This window comes from Schistocerca serialis, chromosome 3 (assembly GCF_023864345.2).
Source record: "Schistocerca serialis cubense isolate TAMUIC-IGC-003099 chromosome 3, iqSchSeri2.2, whole genome shotgun sequence".
Taxonomy (NCBI): Eukaryota; Metazoa; Arthropoda; class Insecta; order Orthoptera; family Acrididae; genus Schistocerca; species Schistocerca serialis.
This window is the reverse complement of record NC_064640.1, coordinates 529,017,928-529,034,587: the sequence shown is the minus strand read 5'-3', so window position 1 is coordinate 529,034,587 and position 16,660 is coordinate 529,017,928. Positions and strand designations below refer to the sequence as shown.

Here is a 16,660-nt window from a genome sequence, read left to right as displayed (position 1 = left end):
GAATATTATTATTGCGAAACCAATTTCAGCACAACAGGTTACAGGTGGAGAACTCCTAGCAGCAAGGGGCTTCCAGAGAGAATCTGAAGACATTCTCTTCTGTATTCACGTCGGGAGATCAATTTTCAAGCACCTAGCGTTGAACTGTTTGATGTTTAAGATATTTTTTGATAAGACAAACTCTTTGTGCCCATACTAATGTTCTTGTACGGTAAAATAATCGTCCATTTACCTAATACGAAAGCGGTATGACTATCAGCACAAAAGTTGACGTATGAATTTTGTATAAGTCCTCGTCGTGAGACGTCACCTTCTCTCAGCACTATGTGACTTAACTTCTGAGGTCATCAGTCGCCTAGAACAGGATTCGAACCTGCGACCGTAGCGGTCGCTCGGGTCCAGACTGTAGCGCCTAGAACCGCACGGCCGCTCCGGCCGGCGATTCGAGATAAAGCCAGGCTAAATAAGTGGAGAATGCCGAAGAGTACTCTCTGTAAAATCTTGGGATACGCATCAGCTTCCGCACGCTCCATTTCATGAAGCACCCAGTTCAATTTCTCTTCACTTTTGGCGACCGCTGTTATGTCAACAGCGTACCATATCATGCTGATTTTCTGGCTGCTACAAGTAACTTCCGCAACGAGACAGTTCTTTACTTCTCTGATTACCTCTTTAACACACAAATTACATAGCTATGTTGCCAGTGATCAACCTGACCTTACACTTTCCTCGACTTTGGTGTCATGGACCATTCCGCCAGTGCCTGCTGCTGCAATTCGCCCTTCTATCCAAATAGTTGATACTACCATTTCACGTTATAAAAATCTTTGTCGAACTCCAGAAATGAATGTATGTGTCCATGTTCTTGCTATATATGCCCTCTAATGTTAACTGTAGACCTAAAACAGCTTCTCGGGCGCCTCTGCTTCTCCTGAAACCGAATTTGTCGTCTGGTAGTCTACTTTAAATTTTCCAATTCGTTGTTCCATACAATAACCTATTGAATTATTTGGTTACTGTCCATGAAAAACTGATCCGTTTAACAAGTTCATTAATGCGGATGAAAGAGTTATTTATTCTTTGGTGCACAAGCATTGTAGAGCTGTCAGGCGTTGCTGAGGAGCAAAATTCGTACGAATACGATTAACTCAGTTTCAGCGAGGTCATGTTGTGCATGGCTAAGTGTTGCTTCGAGAACTTTTCCAATACAACGGTTGAGACGTGTTAGTTCTTTGTCAATATTGGTTCTGCGTTCCAAGGAAAGAGGACATATTCGTCGTCCTGTTTCCGGTAGTGCCTTGCACATGCTTGGTTGGGCCGCTCCATGAAACGAGCAGACGTTGCTGATGACACGTCGATGGCCGCGATATCACACTCACGTTGTCCGACTAGAGTATCAGGAAATGTATATCGCAGGCTGGGCTGCGAGCAAGGATGCCAATCGCCGGCTTCCTCTCACACTTCATGATTACACAGCTTACTTACGATTGTATAGAAAGAGATCAAACTGGACGATGAATGATGCAAAGTTGTATTTAGTGATGAGAGGAGATTTTGCCTTGGTGCCGTTGCTGGTACAGTGGTGTGCAAAACTTAAGGAAGGATGTAACTTCCACATGATGTGTCAGTGGTAAGTAACATAATTCGATGAAATTTGGATCATACGTAGAAAGAACTACTACAGTAAAGTACAGAAGGTAACTGAAAAGAATAAGCAGACTGACAAATAGAACTGACACTTCTATTCCGTGACAATAATAACACTGAAGTCACAGGGAATTATAATGGCCCCTGGACATTACAAAAGCCGGGCCATGATCCTTAATGCGATGAATGATCACAATAGACTGCAGTGCATTCTCCACAACGTGCTCCCATGCTGGCCACAAGGTTGTAAAGGAGTCCTTGTGGTATGGTGTTTGATTGCCGAACCAGCGCGGCTGACTAGTGTTGGACGGTCGTTGGAACATATGGACGTGCTGCAGTACGTGTACCCTACGCATATCACACGTGCTCGATGGGATTTGAATCGGGGGAATGGATAGGTCAGCGCCTACGTCGAATATCATCTCGTTCCAACGGGCTCCTCCACCTGCAAATTTAGATGCAGTCACTGATTGTCATCCATAACAATGAAGTGAAGCCCGAAGACATACCCGAAAAGACGCACATAGGAAAGGAGTGCAGTGTCACAGTAACATTGACCAGTGAGTGTACCGTGTTCAAAAAAATAAATCTTTCTTATTGGACAATGCTGGGTCTGCCATCATATGGCCCTAGGAACAATGTCGAATATGATCGCCTTAGTGGTCCAAGCTTTACGATCTGGGACACACAATGTTGCATGGGCGTAATGACCTTCGAAGTTTTGAACACGGTATGCCTACCGCTCAACGTCACTGCGATATTGTACTCCTTCTCCATCTGCATCTTTTTCAGAGGTGCCATCGGCAATGACTTCACTTTTTGGACGACAATGCACGAACAGCGCAGTCGGAGGCGTTCTTGGGAAGAGAGTATATTCAGCGAATGGACAGACCTGCCCGTTTCGCCGACTTAAACCCCATCGAACACGTATGGGATACATTGGGAAGACGTACTGCAGTATCTCCACAGGCACTAACTACCATCCAGGAGTTGTCAACCGCCATGGTGGAGAAATGGAGCGCCAAGCAGGACTTCCTTACTCACATCGTGGCCGTTGCAGTGCATGCACATCCGTCCGTGATGATTATACACCATTTTGTAATGTCCATGGGACCATTGTAAATAGCAGTGACTTCAGTGTAATTATTGTCTTTGAATAAAAGTGTCATTTCTCTTCGTCTCATTGCGTATTTATTTCAGTTATATTTTGTGCTGTAAAGTAGGAGCTCTTTTTATTTATGGTCCAAGTTTCATCGAGATATGTCACTCGTCAGTGACACATCATGCGTAAGCCGTTGTTGTCAGCCGCGCTGGTTGAGGAATGCAACGCCATACCACAAGGACTCCTTTCAAACCTTGTGGCCACCATTTGTGGCATGGGAGCACGTTATGGAGAATGCACTGGTGTCCACTGTGATCATACATCCCATTAAGGATCATGGTCCAGCTTTTGTAATGTCTAGTGGTCATCATAATCCCTTGTGTCTTCAGTGTTATTATTGTCATTGAATAAAAGTGTCAATTCTATTTGTCTCCCTGCTTATTTTTTTAGTTACCTTCTGTACTTTACTCTAGCAGTTGTTTCTACGAATGGTCCAAGTTTCATCGAATTATGTTACTTACCAGTTTTGCTCGACAGTTTTGTTACAAATATTGCAGCCACGGAGAAAGCGAAACATGAAATAAACAGTTTCCATCTAGATCGCTTAATTTTGTACTTGTTAAATGTAAGATTCTAAATATTTCTTGTCAAATTTGTCTTCGGTTTAAAAAAAACTATGTTAACTCGGTTTTACTCTATCATGACATAAACATATTAAGAAATGAGTAGGTTCCAGGTATGAGTTAGCGACAATTTTCCTATTCGACTAATTAATCTCTGTCTCCACTTTCTCATAAACTGACCTACAGATTTTTCCAATAGATGGATCTGTGTATTGTATATTTAAAAAACAGGATCTTTCACTGCAAACCTATGTCATAAGCTTAACTTAAACAATAATTCCAATCGTGAAGCCTTTTTAGGTACTGAATATAAGTACAATATGGCCGTTTTTTGTGATGTGGTAACTTTTACATCTACCAGATGTTTCAGAACAATACATTTCTTACTCTTACAATCATTAACGTAGCCGACGTCACTAAGGCACGCCTGTACGACAGTGCTCTACTTGGATGTAGCTGGGCTGATTGCTGCTCGTGAAAAAACGTTGAGTGTCTAGCAGGCAAGAGGATAGGTGGAGGTGGGGCACAACCCCAGGTCACCAGATATTACGCGGGGTTCTAAGTTAAATTCAAAATACCTCCACATTGTCTCAGGGAATAAGGACTTGTGACACTGTTGATGACCATCCGTCCTTCCGATGGGTGCGTTAAGCTAGACGAACTTGATGTTACTCGAGAGGAATGGCCTTTTTGCTAGCTCCGGGTTTCATCCTCTCCCTAGTCATTAGCAACATCATCATCATAAACAACAACAACATCCTGCGCGCATTCACTACAGTGTCCTATACACAGCAGTTTACTGTTAAAAACATCTGAAAAGTAAGTCGCCCAAGGGGCGTCTGCTAGAATACTGCACCAGGCCGTACTCCACCCGAGTAAGCAAGAAAGAGAAAAAGTTCTGTCATAGACAGAAAGTAAGACATACTTTTGCCTCAGTACAAACGAAGATGTCTATCAGAATGAATTTTTGAATCGGGAAGAAACGCAGAGTGAAGTTCCACAGTTTCGTGTGACCACTTACGTAATGGATGAGGCAAATATTAGAGCACAGTTTTGCCTAACATCACTCAGATTCCAGGAATAAAATTCTGCTGGGATTTTTGTGATTAAGACGATAAGATTGCGTGGTGACTCGTATTTCATTGTCTTGTTTACGCGCTGCAGGCGGACTCTTACAACCGCCAGATACGTATGGCTACAGCTCTGCAGTCACATGGAGGAAACACCATCTCTCGAGCGGGTATCAAGCACAACTCAGAGTCAAGTACCTTCACGTTTTTTCAATGTACAGCTCCAACTTATTTTATCCGTTACTCGCGGTAACAATCAGACGCCGTTTACCATGGACCTAAATAAGTAGTTTCGACAAAACGTTGTACGTGCATGTCGATAAACAAAGAATTAATCTTACCTTATCTACCCTTGATGCCCTAAGGATAGTATAATTTTTATTAATGCGTAGGTCACATAGACAGTGAATTCTTTTGAGGCCGACAGTTAACTCATTTCAGCGGCAGAAGTCAGCCACAATATGGCTTTAGGAAACATTATAAGCGTAAGTAGGATAACTTATTATACGTGTTCGGACAAGTACTGCAGTCGGCAAGAAATACACAACAAGGAAAAAGTAGTATGAGGACCCTAAAATTAATTCCATGTTCAGAATCGAAAAAAGCGTAAAGAAAAGAAAAGTAAATAGATCATCACAAAAATTCACATACCCGTAACGGTCCATTATTGTCACCAAGAAATTGGTCTATGATAAATAAACAATTAAATAGTCGGGAGAAAAAGTGGAATCTGTGTCTAGCCTCAGTGCATGTAGTACACATTTTTTTTTCATTTCCTAGCACCTCTGCGGTTTTCTACTTACAATCAAAAGCAAACCATGTAACTGCTGCTTCTTCTTCCTTCTTTTACGTAGTGTTTGTCCAGTGTATCGTGAGATCTGCTCTTTCAGGATATGGTAAATTTAATTTTATTATTTAACTTTGTGGCCAGATGCCCATTAAGACACAACAGCTGTCAAGATAACCTAACGGAGGGAAGTCATGTGTGCCATCCGTCTGTGAATCGTGGAAACTTTGTTCTGTATGTAATCATATTCAACTGTTTGTGTATCGCATTGTCAGAGGTGGAATTTGGTGACTAGCCCAGCGTTTGGCTAAACGAAAGTGGGAAACCACCTAAAAACGACACACAGGCATGCACGTCTACCAGCCCACGGTTGTTATCTGCCGCGCGAATTCGGTCCAAACCTGTCTCATATTACAGGTCTCACAAGCTAGCGCATTGCGTGTTAAGCACTCGGCACATGGGAAGAAACAGCTAATGTACACATGCACGCAGACAGGATATCCAGCGTCACAAGACACAACGCCGTTGGAACACGGGCGATCTGGTTAACGTGATTTTGCGCTCTCAGTGCTCTCCAACGACAGTTGTCAGCCTTATTTGGCCCGCAAACAAAATAGTTTGTTCACGGAAAAGGACGCGCGTAAAATTCCTACGTTAGCTCCATCAAAACCCACATTTCCACACTTCTGATAGAGAATGTACTTATATTTACATAACATCAAGTATTAAGGAAATTATTTTTATCACCTCCTTAAGAAAGTCACATTACATTTTACGTGACAGTTAAAAATTTAGATACAGCAGGACTCGAACTCTAAATAACCACATATGAAAATTCTTTAACCACCAATATGATGTTTCACGTCTTTTTATTACAACAAATCGTAGCAGTAACGATTAGTTCTCGAGACATTCATTGTGCTAGTGCTTAGAAACAGCATTTATTCACCTCTGTAAGAAAGTCACATTACATTTTACGTGACAGTTAAAAATTTAGATACAGCAGGACTCGAACTCTAAATAACCACATATGAAAATTCTTTAACCACCAATATGATGTTTCACGTCTTTTTATTACAACAAATCGTAGCAGTACCGATTCGTTATCGAGACATTCATTGTGCTAGTGCTTAGAAACAGCATTTACTCATGGGATATAAGGTGTAACATAAAACTCACCGAATATACGCTCTTCTACTGAACGTGACAAATATAATATGGCGTCTTGCTTTCTGCAGATTTCAGGCTTTCTACTTGTGACCTACAGAGCTTTCTTGCTTCCTATTGGTTCTATTCTACGTGACATGTCACCAAAATATCGCAGACCTCACTTTGAGTTTAACGTGACGAAAAGGCTCTTCAACATGAAATAGCAGGAAGTGACGTCATCATTAGGTAGCTTGCCCTGTATTCCGACAGCTTTACGCTATACGAGCAGGTTCATACAGCTGCTACTATAATCATTTAAACGGGAGAAAGAGAAGAAAATGTATATTAATTACATAAAAAATGAAGTCTAGAAATGAAAACTTACTATCTAATTTTTTTCTTTATAGTTATTTCATACCCCTACACCATGTGGGTAGGGGTGGGCTGGCAGCGGCACAGTTCGCCACTCTTCAGCCAAGAGACTGAATAAAATCGCAGGAGAAACAAATGTATAAAATATGGGAATAACAGATGAAGTTGATACAAGGAAAGGGGAAACAGAGGAAGTTAAAAAATACAAAACAGGAGTAGTTTGACGAGGCACGTTCACATAAAATCCATGTATAGATAAAATGACACTGGACTAGGATGTAGCAGATAAACACTGGTGGCATGAAGAGCACGATTAAAACGGCATTCACAGTATGAAGGCCACAAGGGACAATCACACTTCAAACACACTGCACTTGAGTGACAAGCACGGTAAGCACCAAAACACGATGGAGAGTAACTGGACTAAAACTCAAAGGACCTGCCAAGGGAGGGAGGCCAAAGAGGAGGGAAACAAGAGGGAGAGGAGGGGGGGTCGATGGAGGAGGGGGAGATGGAAGGGACGGAAGGGAAGGGGAGCCAGTAGCACACCAAGTGACAGGAGATTTGGAGGGTGGGGAAGGGAACAGCCCAAGAAGGAGCACAAGGACTGGGAAAGGGGGAGCTGGAAGGGATGGAAGGGAAGGGGAGCCAGTAGCACACCAAGTGACAGGAGATGTGGAGGGTGGGGAAGGGAACAGCCAAAGAAGGAGCACAAGGACTGGGAAAGGAGGAGTGAGAAGGACAGGGGGTGAGAGGGGGAACAACAATCAGGGAGAGAAAGACGAGGGAGCCCTGGGAATGAGGGGAGAGGAAGAGGAGGGTCAGAGTTGGAAAGAAGGATAAATATTGGGTTGAAGTCATTATCCAGGATGAGGAGACACCAAACGTTTCTTTGGGAGAGGAGATGGAAGGTTTGGAGACGCAGAAAGGGCGGGACACATCGGTAGAGACATGGCAGCAGGCAAGGGGTGGAAAGGAAAGGTGACACCAGCGTGTGAGGGGGATCGAGGTGGCGTTTGGTGAAGAGGATATCGATGTGTTCGAGGAAAAGGAGATGTACGAAAGGGATGAGGTCATAGAGGATTCTTATGGTGCACTGGAGGTGGATTCAGAAAGTGAGGCAGAGCATATGGTGTTTAAGGATTTGGAGGGCTTTATGTAACTTGGGAGGGGTGGAGATCCAGGTGACACTGGCGTAAAAGAGGATGCGATAGATAAAGGATTTATAGGTATGAAGGATGGTGGAAGGATGCAATCCTGTCCAGCCAGGCAGGAGTTTCAGGCAGCAGAGTCTGTTGTGGACTTTGTGTTGGATGGTAAGGAGATGGAGATTCCAGGTAATGTGATGGTCAAGGTTGAGATCTAGGTATTTGAATGTGAGAGTAAGTTTGATATGATGGTCATAGATAGTGATGTAGAACTCATGGAGTTGGAATGAGGAGGTGGTACATCCTATTGTGATTGGCCGGCCGCGTTGGCCGAGCGGTTCTGGGCCGTTCAGTCTGGAACCACACGACTGCTACGGTCGCAGGTTCGAATCCTGCCTCGGGCATGGATGCGTGTGATGTCCTTAGGTTAGTTAGGTTTAAGTAGTTCTAAGTCCCATAGTGCTCAGAGCCATTTGAACCATTTTTTATTATGATTGCCTGGGTTTTTGAAGGACTGATCTGAAGAAGCCACTGGTTGTACCAAGCAGTAAACTGATCCAGGTCGGTTTGGAGGGAGCGCTAGAACCATTGAAGGCTAGGATAGAGGGCAAGAAAAGTTGTGTCATCAGCATATTGAAGGAGATGGACGGATGGGTGTGGTTTTGGCATATCAGCGGTGTACAGGAGGTAAAGGAGAGGAGAAAGGAGAGAGCTCTAGGGCACAGCTGCAGAAGGGTAGAAGGTACAGGAATTGGTATTATGGATGGTGACATAGGAAGGACAATGGGAGAGGAAGGTGGCAATGTGATGGATGAAGTTGATAGGAAGGACATAGGTATGGAGCTTGAAAAGGAGCCCAGAATGCCATACGCAGTCATAGGTGTTCTGTAGGTTGAGGCAAATAAAGTTAGCAGACTAACAGGTGTTAAGTTGGAAGAAGAGGAGATGGGTTTCATATCTAACAAAAAACCTGCGTAAAATCTAATTCTAAATGAAAATTATCACCTTAGTACATGTGCTCGCCCACAGTAAATTCGTTTTCTCAAATTATAGTATCATGCTTCGGTTCTCTGTGACACATGCTGCTGGCTCCCAGGTTTACTACCTGCCTATTATGTACCACACATTTTCTTGCTATAGACACAGTCCCGTCTGATTAATGTGATTACCGCCTATGTTCGAAGTAAACGTGCAATAACCACTCACAGACGGCAGATGGCAGCACTAGCAGTGGAAGGTATATAAATCATGTTGGAGGGACACGGAAAACTGCAGCAGCTGTTGCTATGGGCAAATGGAGCGATTTATCAGACATCCAAAAGGGCATGATCATCGGCATTCGGGCAAAAAGTTGAAGCATTTCCGAAATGGCTAAGTTTTTAAACTGCTCGGGTGCTGCCGTGGCTAAATTACACTGTGCGTGGCAAAATGATGCTATCCAAAAGCGGCGCTGGGGCCACAGTGGTGTACCACGGGCCATAGATGACAGGGGCTAACCACGGCTGCGGAGATGTGTATGGGCGAATAGATGTGCAACTGTTGAGCGACTGACCTCTCAGAGTAACCACTGGGCTACCAACAGGGTCTTCTCAAAGACCGTTAAGCGAACTTTGGTGCGTATGGGCCTCTCTACAGCAAGCACGTGGTCCATGCATTCATGTTGACTGCTTATAATAGACGACGAAAACTGAAATTTGCAAAACAGTACCGCAAGTGGACGTCCACTGAGTGGCACCAGGTAGCCTTTTCAGAAGAATCACATTTTATACTCCATCAGACAGGTGACCGTCAGCGTGTACGGTGCGAAACGTCTGTAAGCCAACATCCTGCAACCAGGAGGGAATATTGTGATTTGAGGAATGTTTTCGTGGCATTCTCTGAGTGATCTCGTCATTCTGGAAGGCACAGTGGATCAACAAAAGTACGCATCTATCCTTGGGTCAGTTTATTTTTCTCGGCATGATGACATCTACCAGCAGGTCGATGCGACATGTCACACAGTTCGCAGTGTACGTGTGTGGGTCTAAGGGCAGCAAGATGAGGTTACCGGGCTACCGAATCCTCAAGTTTTAAACCCAATCGATCATCTGTGGGATCGACTCGATCGGATTGTTCTCGCCATGCATCCTCAACCGGGAAACTTATCGCAGCTAGCCACGGCACTGGAGTCGGCTTGGCGCCGCATCCCTGTCGTTACCCTCCAGAACGTCACTGACCCTCTTCCTGCATGTCTCGCGCTGCAAAAGGTGGTTATTCAGACTTTTGACAGGTGTTCACATTAACGTAACTAGGAAGTGTATATTCATTTTCTTGTAATTAGTTGTAGTGTTACGAAATGTATCAGGATGCTTGCTTACAAATTTTGTGGACTACCACGTCTTTGTATCACCTTGCGTCCACTAAGATAAGCCCTCACCGGGTCTATGTTTATTGCAACTCTTGAACGCTGCTTCAGAAACTTGACATCGACCTGATGTTTCCACTTAATCTGAAACATGTAGGTTCAAAATGGCTCTGGGCACTATGGGACTTAACTTCTAAGGTCATCAGTCCCTTAGAACTTAGAACTACTTTAACCTAACTAACCTAAGGACAACACACACATACCTGCCCGAGGCAGGAAGCGGACCTGCGACCGTAGCGGTAGCGCAGTTCCAGACTGTAGCGCCTAGAACCGCTCGGCCATACCGGCCGGCAAACATGTAGGAAGTGATAACCTGGAGTGGCCCGCAAAGGGTTCTCCGTTTATCGACATCCTTACACGCTGCAAATATTATCCCACCTATTTTATACACTGCTCAATGGCGCATTATTACTTAAAACTTAAATACTATATGCAGTTAATGATAGAGGTATTTTTACGTGCCATGAGCTCCTTATTACTTACGAATTGTGTAGTACACTGGACAAAAATGAACACCGTGTTTAACTCATTCATGTGAGGTGTTAACGATTCTCCTGACTCGAAGTGTCGCTCACGATTTTAGGCGTTTTATTACTATTGTTTCCCTTGGACGGTGTCTTCCTAAATGTGTTTCTATGACATACAGTATCACTAGCTCTAGCTATGGTGCCTGGTATCTTCTTGTGGCCAGTCACTAACGACTGTGCATTAAACTCTAACCTTCCTTCCTTCGCGTCGGCTTAGTGGCCGAGCGGTTCTAGGCGCTGCAGTCTGTAACTGCGCGACTGCTACGGTCGCAGGTTCGAATCCTGCCTCGGGAATGGGTGTGAGTGTGATGTCATTATGTTAGTTTGGTTTAAGTAGTTCTAAGTTCTAGGGGACTGATGACCTCAGCAGTTAAGTCCCATAGTGCTCAGAGCCATTTGAACCTTCCTTCCTTCCTTCTTCCTGTGACTGGATCTTGTATTGTCAAATACTACAAAACGTCGTACAGTTTGCAACTGTTAATCAATAGACTCTTCTCCTCCTGCAGAGACTCAATGTTCCGCAGGTGTCATCTATAATTAAATCGACACAGCTGACCAATGTATGGGATTCAAACGTCTTTTCCCTCCTAGGAGCACACGTTTTTCATCGCTGGAAGCTGTTATGGATTCGCGTTATTACGGCCACCACGGTAATATTCGATTGCACTACGCGTAGCTATTTGATGAACTGGCAGTAGTCAGGAAACAATGGAAAAGTATGGTTTAACGCGACGTCGACGATGAGCTCAGTACAGACTAAGCACATTATGGATTGCAAAGGTATACGTCCATTTCCTGTTTAAAAGAACCATTCCGATATTTGTCTTAAACAATTTAGGTAAACCAGAGGAAACCTAAATTTGAATAGCCGGACTGGGATTTGAAGGGCCGTCCTCCCGAATACGTGTCCAGTGTCTTAACCATTGTATCACCCTGCACGTAAGTGAGTCAGATAGCTCCCATGCATACTTGGAACCAGTTTGTTTGCAACGACTACTACAGCTATTCAGAGATGCGTGATAGAGGATTCTCACAGTGTTTATGAAGATAGACATGGACCCTCAGATTTTCAGTCGGATTATGATACTCGTAATGTGTGACCGTAGGAAGTACTCTGAAGTCTTGATCATGTTCTCCCAACAATTTGCGAACTCTGTTACCCATATGGTGGATGACATTATCCTCTACGTGTTTTATATCTTTATTTACTTTAATCCAGATATTGTTAGGAGAATGGCCAGTCTGGGAAGTGAATGAGGGAGTCCAAAAGCAGAGGGCACTATACACCTATCTGTCAAAAACTCATTGTATACATCTCTAGAGAGACCAAGGTGCAAGTGTTTAGTACCGCAGTGCGACATAAACGTACCTACTGCAACGACACCTGACGAACGTAGATGATCTCATGTTACGGTCTTTGAAATAAAAGCACTTCTGCTAATCTTCGGATCAACATTCATCAGTAGTGAATACAAACGATGCATCAGTGGAGAGGTGCAGTAGCTACACTTCAGGCCTAGCACAATACATACAGGCTGCCTCATAAGTACGGAACACAATATCACAATCACATTCTGGGACGACCATGTGAATCTCGCAGTTGAGAAAGAAAATGCCTTCCTTAGGAAGGATTCTGGGGCGAGCAGTTTCTGTACGAAACAAACGTGCGTCACTGGTATCTTTTAGCATTCTGTATTGGTAGTTTGTCGAGAAAATTGTCAAGTCAGAATAATTGGTGAAAAAAATGGCTCTGAGCACTATGGGACTTAACATCTAAGGTCATCAGTCCCCTAGAACTTGGAACTACCTAAACCTAACTAACCTAAGGACATCACACACATCCATGCCCGAGGCAGGATTCGAACCCGCGACCGCAGAGGTCGCGCAGTTCCATGTTTGGTGAAATTGCATCTAAAAATAATATACGCAGTGTCAGGCATTGCCTGACACGATCAGAGCTATTTTCGTGAAAACGTCAATCATTTGTAGTATACTGAAATTAAATAAATTTTTTGGAGGTTGTTGGCGTAGGTAAAAGTTCAACAATTTTGTCACTCCCCCCTCCTACATATTGTGTATGTCAGGTGGGTCCTATTGGTATAATTTAACTACAGTCTACTCTCCATGTCACCAGCAACAAAATTGCCATCCATACAGACTCAGAAACTTCACCTGTAGCCGTAGTTCTTCGGACGCGGTTATGTTTGCTGTATTCGTGACCGTACTGCACGCTGCGTTTTTACCGTTTATGTTGTGATAATCTCTGTAATTTTTCAGCTCTAGACACTACGCCCGATTATTGCAATTCTGAAGGCACTTTATCTTCGTGTATTGCGACATTTTAAGAAAATCTTAAAATTTTAAAAACTTTTGAAATTCCTAAACTTCTCTCGTTTTCAAATTCTCGTGACGATCACTTGGAGGGCAAGACAGGTTTGAGTGCATGCATCCTTCTTCAAAATAATCACTCGGGTCGCTGGAATTGGGATAAATCTCAGGCAAATGATCACGTTCATGTACACATGGTGAGTTCGTGATGTCCTTCATAATGATTTCACATAATGCGGTCGGAATTTCGGATGTGACACTGACACTATCTTTCATCATTCGGCATTAAAACGAGACTGAAATGGAAGCACTATGTCTTGTTTTAATGAATTCAGTGGAATTTCGGATTACTTCAAGAAAATCCGTTGCTTAACTGAGTGTGAATTCTCCCCACATGTTTTCTATTTTAAAGACATTTAAACATGAAAATGGGAGTGTCTTTTGTCACCGATTTACTTTACAGGTATTCATGCACAACAAAGTGACATACACTTTCATTGACCTTCAGTCAAATATTTTATCGGTTTTATCGTAGCGAGCCATACGAGGAGTTACTTTTAAAAACGCGAGATCTTCACTGCACAGTGTATTCTGAGAATATAGAATTTGCTTCACAGCTCGAACGCAAGGACACCAATGATACACAAAAAAACAAATACTGGATCACGTATGGAAGTTGTCAGGTGGTTGCTTACCCTGTGTGACCTTCTTGTCTGGATTATTAGAGGATAAGATAATGGTGGTAATAAACACCCTGAGTCAAGCGGTCTGTGCTGGGTGTGTAAGCGCTTACCTTGCTACCTACAGGGCTTGCGGCTGTCGATCGTGGTGGGCGCGGCTATGAACGCTGCGGCGACGTGGCTGAAGGTGCTGGCGGTGGCGCCCGACCGCTTCTGGCTGCTGCTGCTGGCCCAGTCCATTAGCGCCGTGGCGCAGGTCTTCGTGCTCTCCGTGCCGTCCACCGTAGCTTTTGTCTGGTTCGGCGCGGAGGAGGTGTCCACGGCCTGCGCGCTCGGCGTCTTCGGCAACCAGGTGCGTCGTTAGTGTTTAGTTAGTCACTTCATACCAAAAACTGCATAAAGGAACAACCAAATCGTTCGTGTTGCTATTAGGAAATGGCTACCTTGAAACTATCTTACAAGGTGCAAGCAGTGCATTATGAAAGATGCACTGAAGATACAATGAATATACATATAGTTAGATGTTCCTCAAGGATGAGTTTTAGGGCCACTGTTATTTTTGTGGGGGGTGGGGGGGAGGTGGGGGGGGGGTGTCTGTGTGTGCGTATATACACTGAATACACTGATGAGTCAAACATCGTGACCATCTTCTTAATAACTTGTTTGACCGCCTTTGGAACGAAATATATCACTGATTCTGTGTATCAGGAATTCGACAATTTGATGGCAGGCTTGTGGAGGTATGTGGCATTAGATGTCTACGAACAGGTAATTGGCGTAAACAACGAGTCACTGATTTGCTTCCGCAGTGATGGCGCTCGATAGCGACCCAGATGGGTTCCATAGCATTTACATCAGCGAATTTGGTCGTCGAGACATCAACGTGAATTCACTACAATGCTACTCAAACCACTGTTGCACGCTTCTGGATCTGAGATACGGACAATTATCCGCTGAAAGATGACATCGTCGTCGGAGAAGACATCAAGCATGAAGGGATGCAGATGGTTCGCAGTTGTCAGCTTGCCTTCGAGTACTACCACAGATCGCATGCAAGCGCAGGAGACTGTCTCGCATAGAATAATACTACTGCAATCAGCCTGCGTCCGTGGCGCGTTGCACGTTTCACCTCGACGACGGCATTTGTGAAGACGTCCATCGACCTAGTGTAGCAAAAATATGATTAACCCGGAGAGCCAGTACGGTCGAATGCCGATGGTCCCGCACCCGCTGCAGTCGTAATTGACGATGTCGTTGGGTCAACATGTGATCACATAGGGTTGGTCTACTGTGGGGTTCCATGTTCAACAACATACGATGAAGGGTATGCTCTGAAACACTTGTGCGTGCACCAGCATTGTGCTCTTTCGGCAGAGATGCTACAGATCACCATCTATCCTACTTTACAGAGCAGTCAAGTCTCCCAACACCATGTTGTGTGAAGAGTCGTGGACGTCTGACCATTTAGCGTCTACTGGTAGTTTTACTGTCCTTCCATTTCTTTCCATAGATACTCACGACAGCAGCACTTGAATATTCGACCACCTTCGCCGTTTCCGAGATACTCGTTCACAGGTTCTGTTTAATAATAATCTGCCCTTTGTCAGAGTCGCCTATCTCAATGGATTTCCCCATTTGCAGCCCATATCTTCATTAGGCTGATCCGCTGCCCATGTCTGGTCCGCTTACATACACTCCTGGAAATGGAAAAAAGAACACATTGACACCGGTGTGTCAGACCCACCATACTTGCTCCGGACACTGCGAGAGGGCTGTACAAGCAATGATCACACGCACGGCACAGCGGACACACCAGGAACCGCGGTATTGGCCGCCGAATGGCGCTAGCTGCGCAGCATTTGTGCACCGCCGCCGTCAGTGTCAGCCAGTTTGCCGTGGCATACGGAGCTCCATCGCAGTCTTTAACACTGGTAGCATGCCGCGACAGCGTGGACGTGAACCGTATGTGCAGTTGACGGACTTTGAGCGAGGGCGTATAGTGGGCATGCGGGAGGCCGGGTGGACGTACCGCCGAATTGCTCAACACGTGGGGCGTGAGGTCTCCACAGTACATCGATGTTGTCGCCAGTGGTCGGCGGAAGGTGCACGTGCCCGTCGACCTGGGACCGGACCGCAGCGACGCACGGATGCACGCCAAGACCGTAGGATCCTACGCAGTGCCGTAGGGGACCGCACCGCCACTTCCCAGCAAATTAGGGACACTGTTGCTCCTGCGGTATCGGCGAGGACCATTCGCAACCGTCTCCAAGAAGCTGGGCTACGGTCCCGCACACCGTTAGGCCGTCTTCCGCTCACGCCCCAACATCGTGCAGCCCGCCTCCAGTGGTGTCGCGACAGGCGTGAATGGAGGGACGAATGGAGACGTGTCGTCTTCAGCGATGAGAGTCGCTTCTGCCTTGGTGCCAATGATGGTCGTATGCGTGTTTGGCGCCGTGCAGGTGAGCGCCACAATCAGGACTGCATACGACCGAGGCACACAGGGCCAACACCCGGCATCATGGTGTGGGGAGCGATCTCCTACACTGGCCGTACACCACTGGTGATCGTCGAGGGGACACTGAATAATGCACGGTACATCCAAACCGTCATCGAACCCATCGTTCTACCATTCCTAGACCGGCAAGGGAACTTGCTTTTCCAACAGGACAATGCACGCCCGCATGTATCCCGTGCCACCCAACGTGCTCTAGAAGGTGTACGTCAACTACCCCGGCCAGCAAGATCTCCGGATCTGTCCCCCATTGAGCATGTTTGGGACTGGATGAAGCGTCGTCTCACGCAGTCTGCACGTCCAGCACGAAC

The 16,660-nt window shown here is 45.1% G+C and overlaps 1 protein-coding gene across 1 annotated transcript in view; it reads left to right on the top strand.

Moving 5' to 3' along the window:
* LOC126470981 (feline leukemia virus subgroup C receptor-related protein 2-like) overlaps nucleotides 1–16,660 on the top strand; it is a 76,234-nt gene that overhangs the window by 1,719 nt on the left and 57,855 nt on the right. Inside the window, exon 2 of the mRNA XM_050099026.1 lies at nucleotides 13,965–14,189. Within this exon, the coding sequence (XP_049954983.1) occupies nucleotides 13,965–14,189 (225 nt within the window). The remainder of the gene's footprint in view (nucleotides 1–13,964; nucleotides 14,190–16,660) is intronic.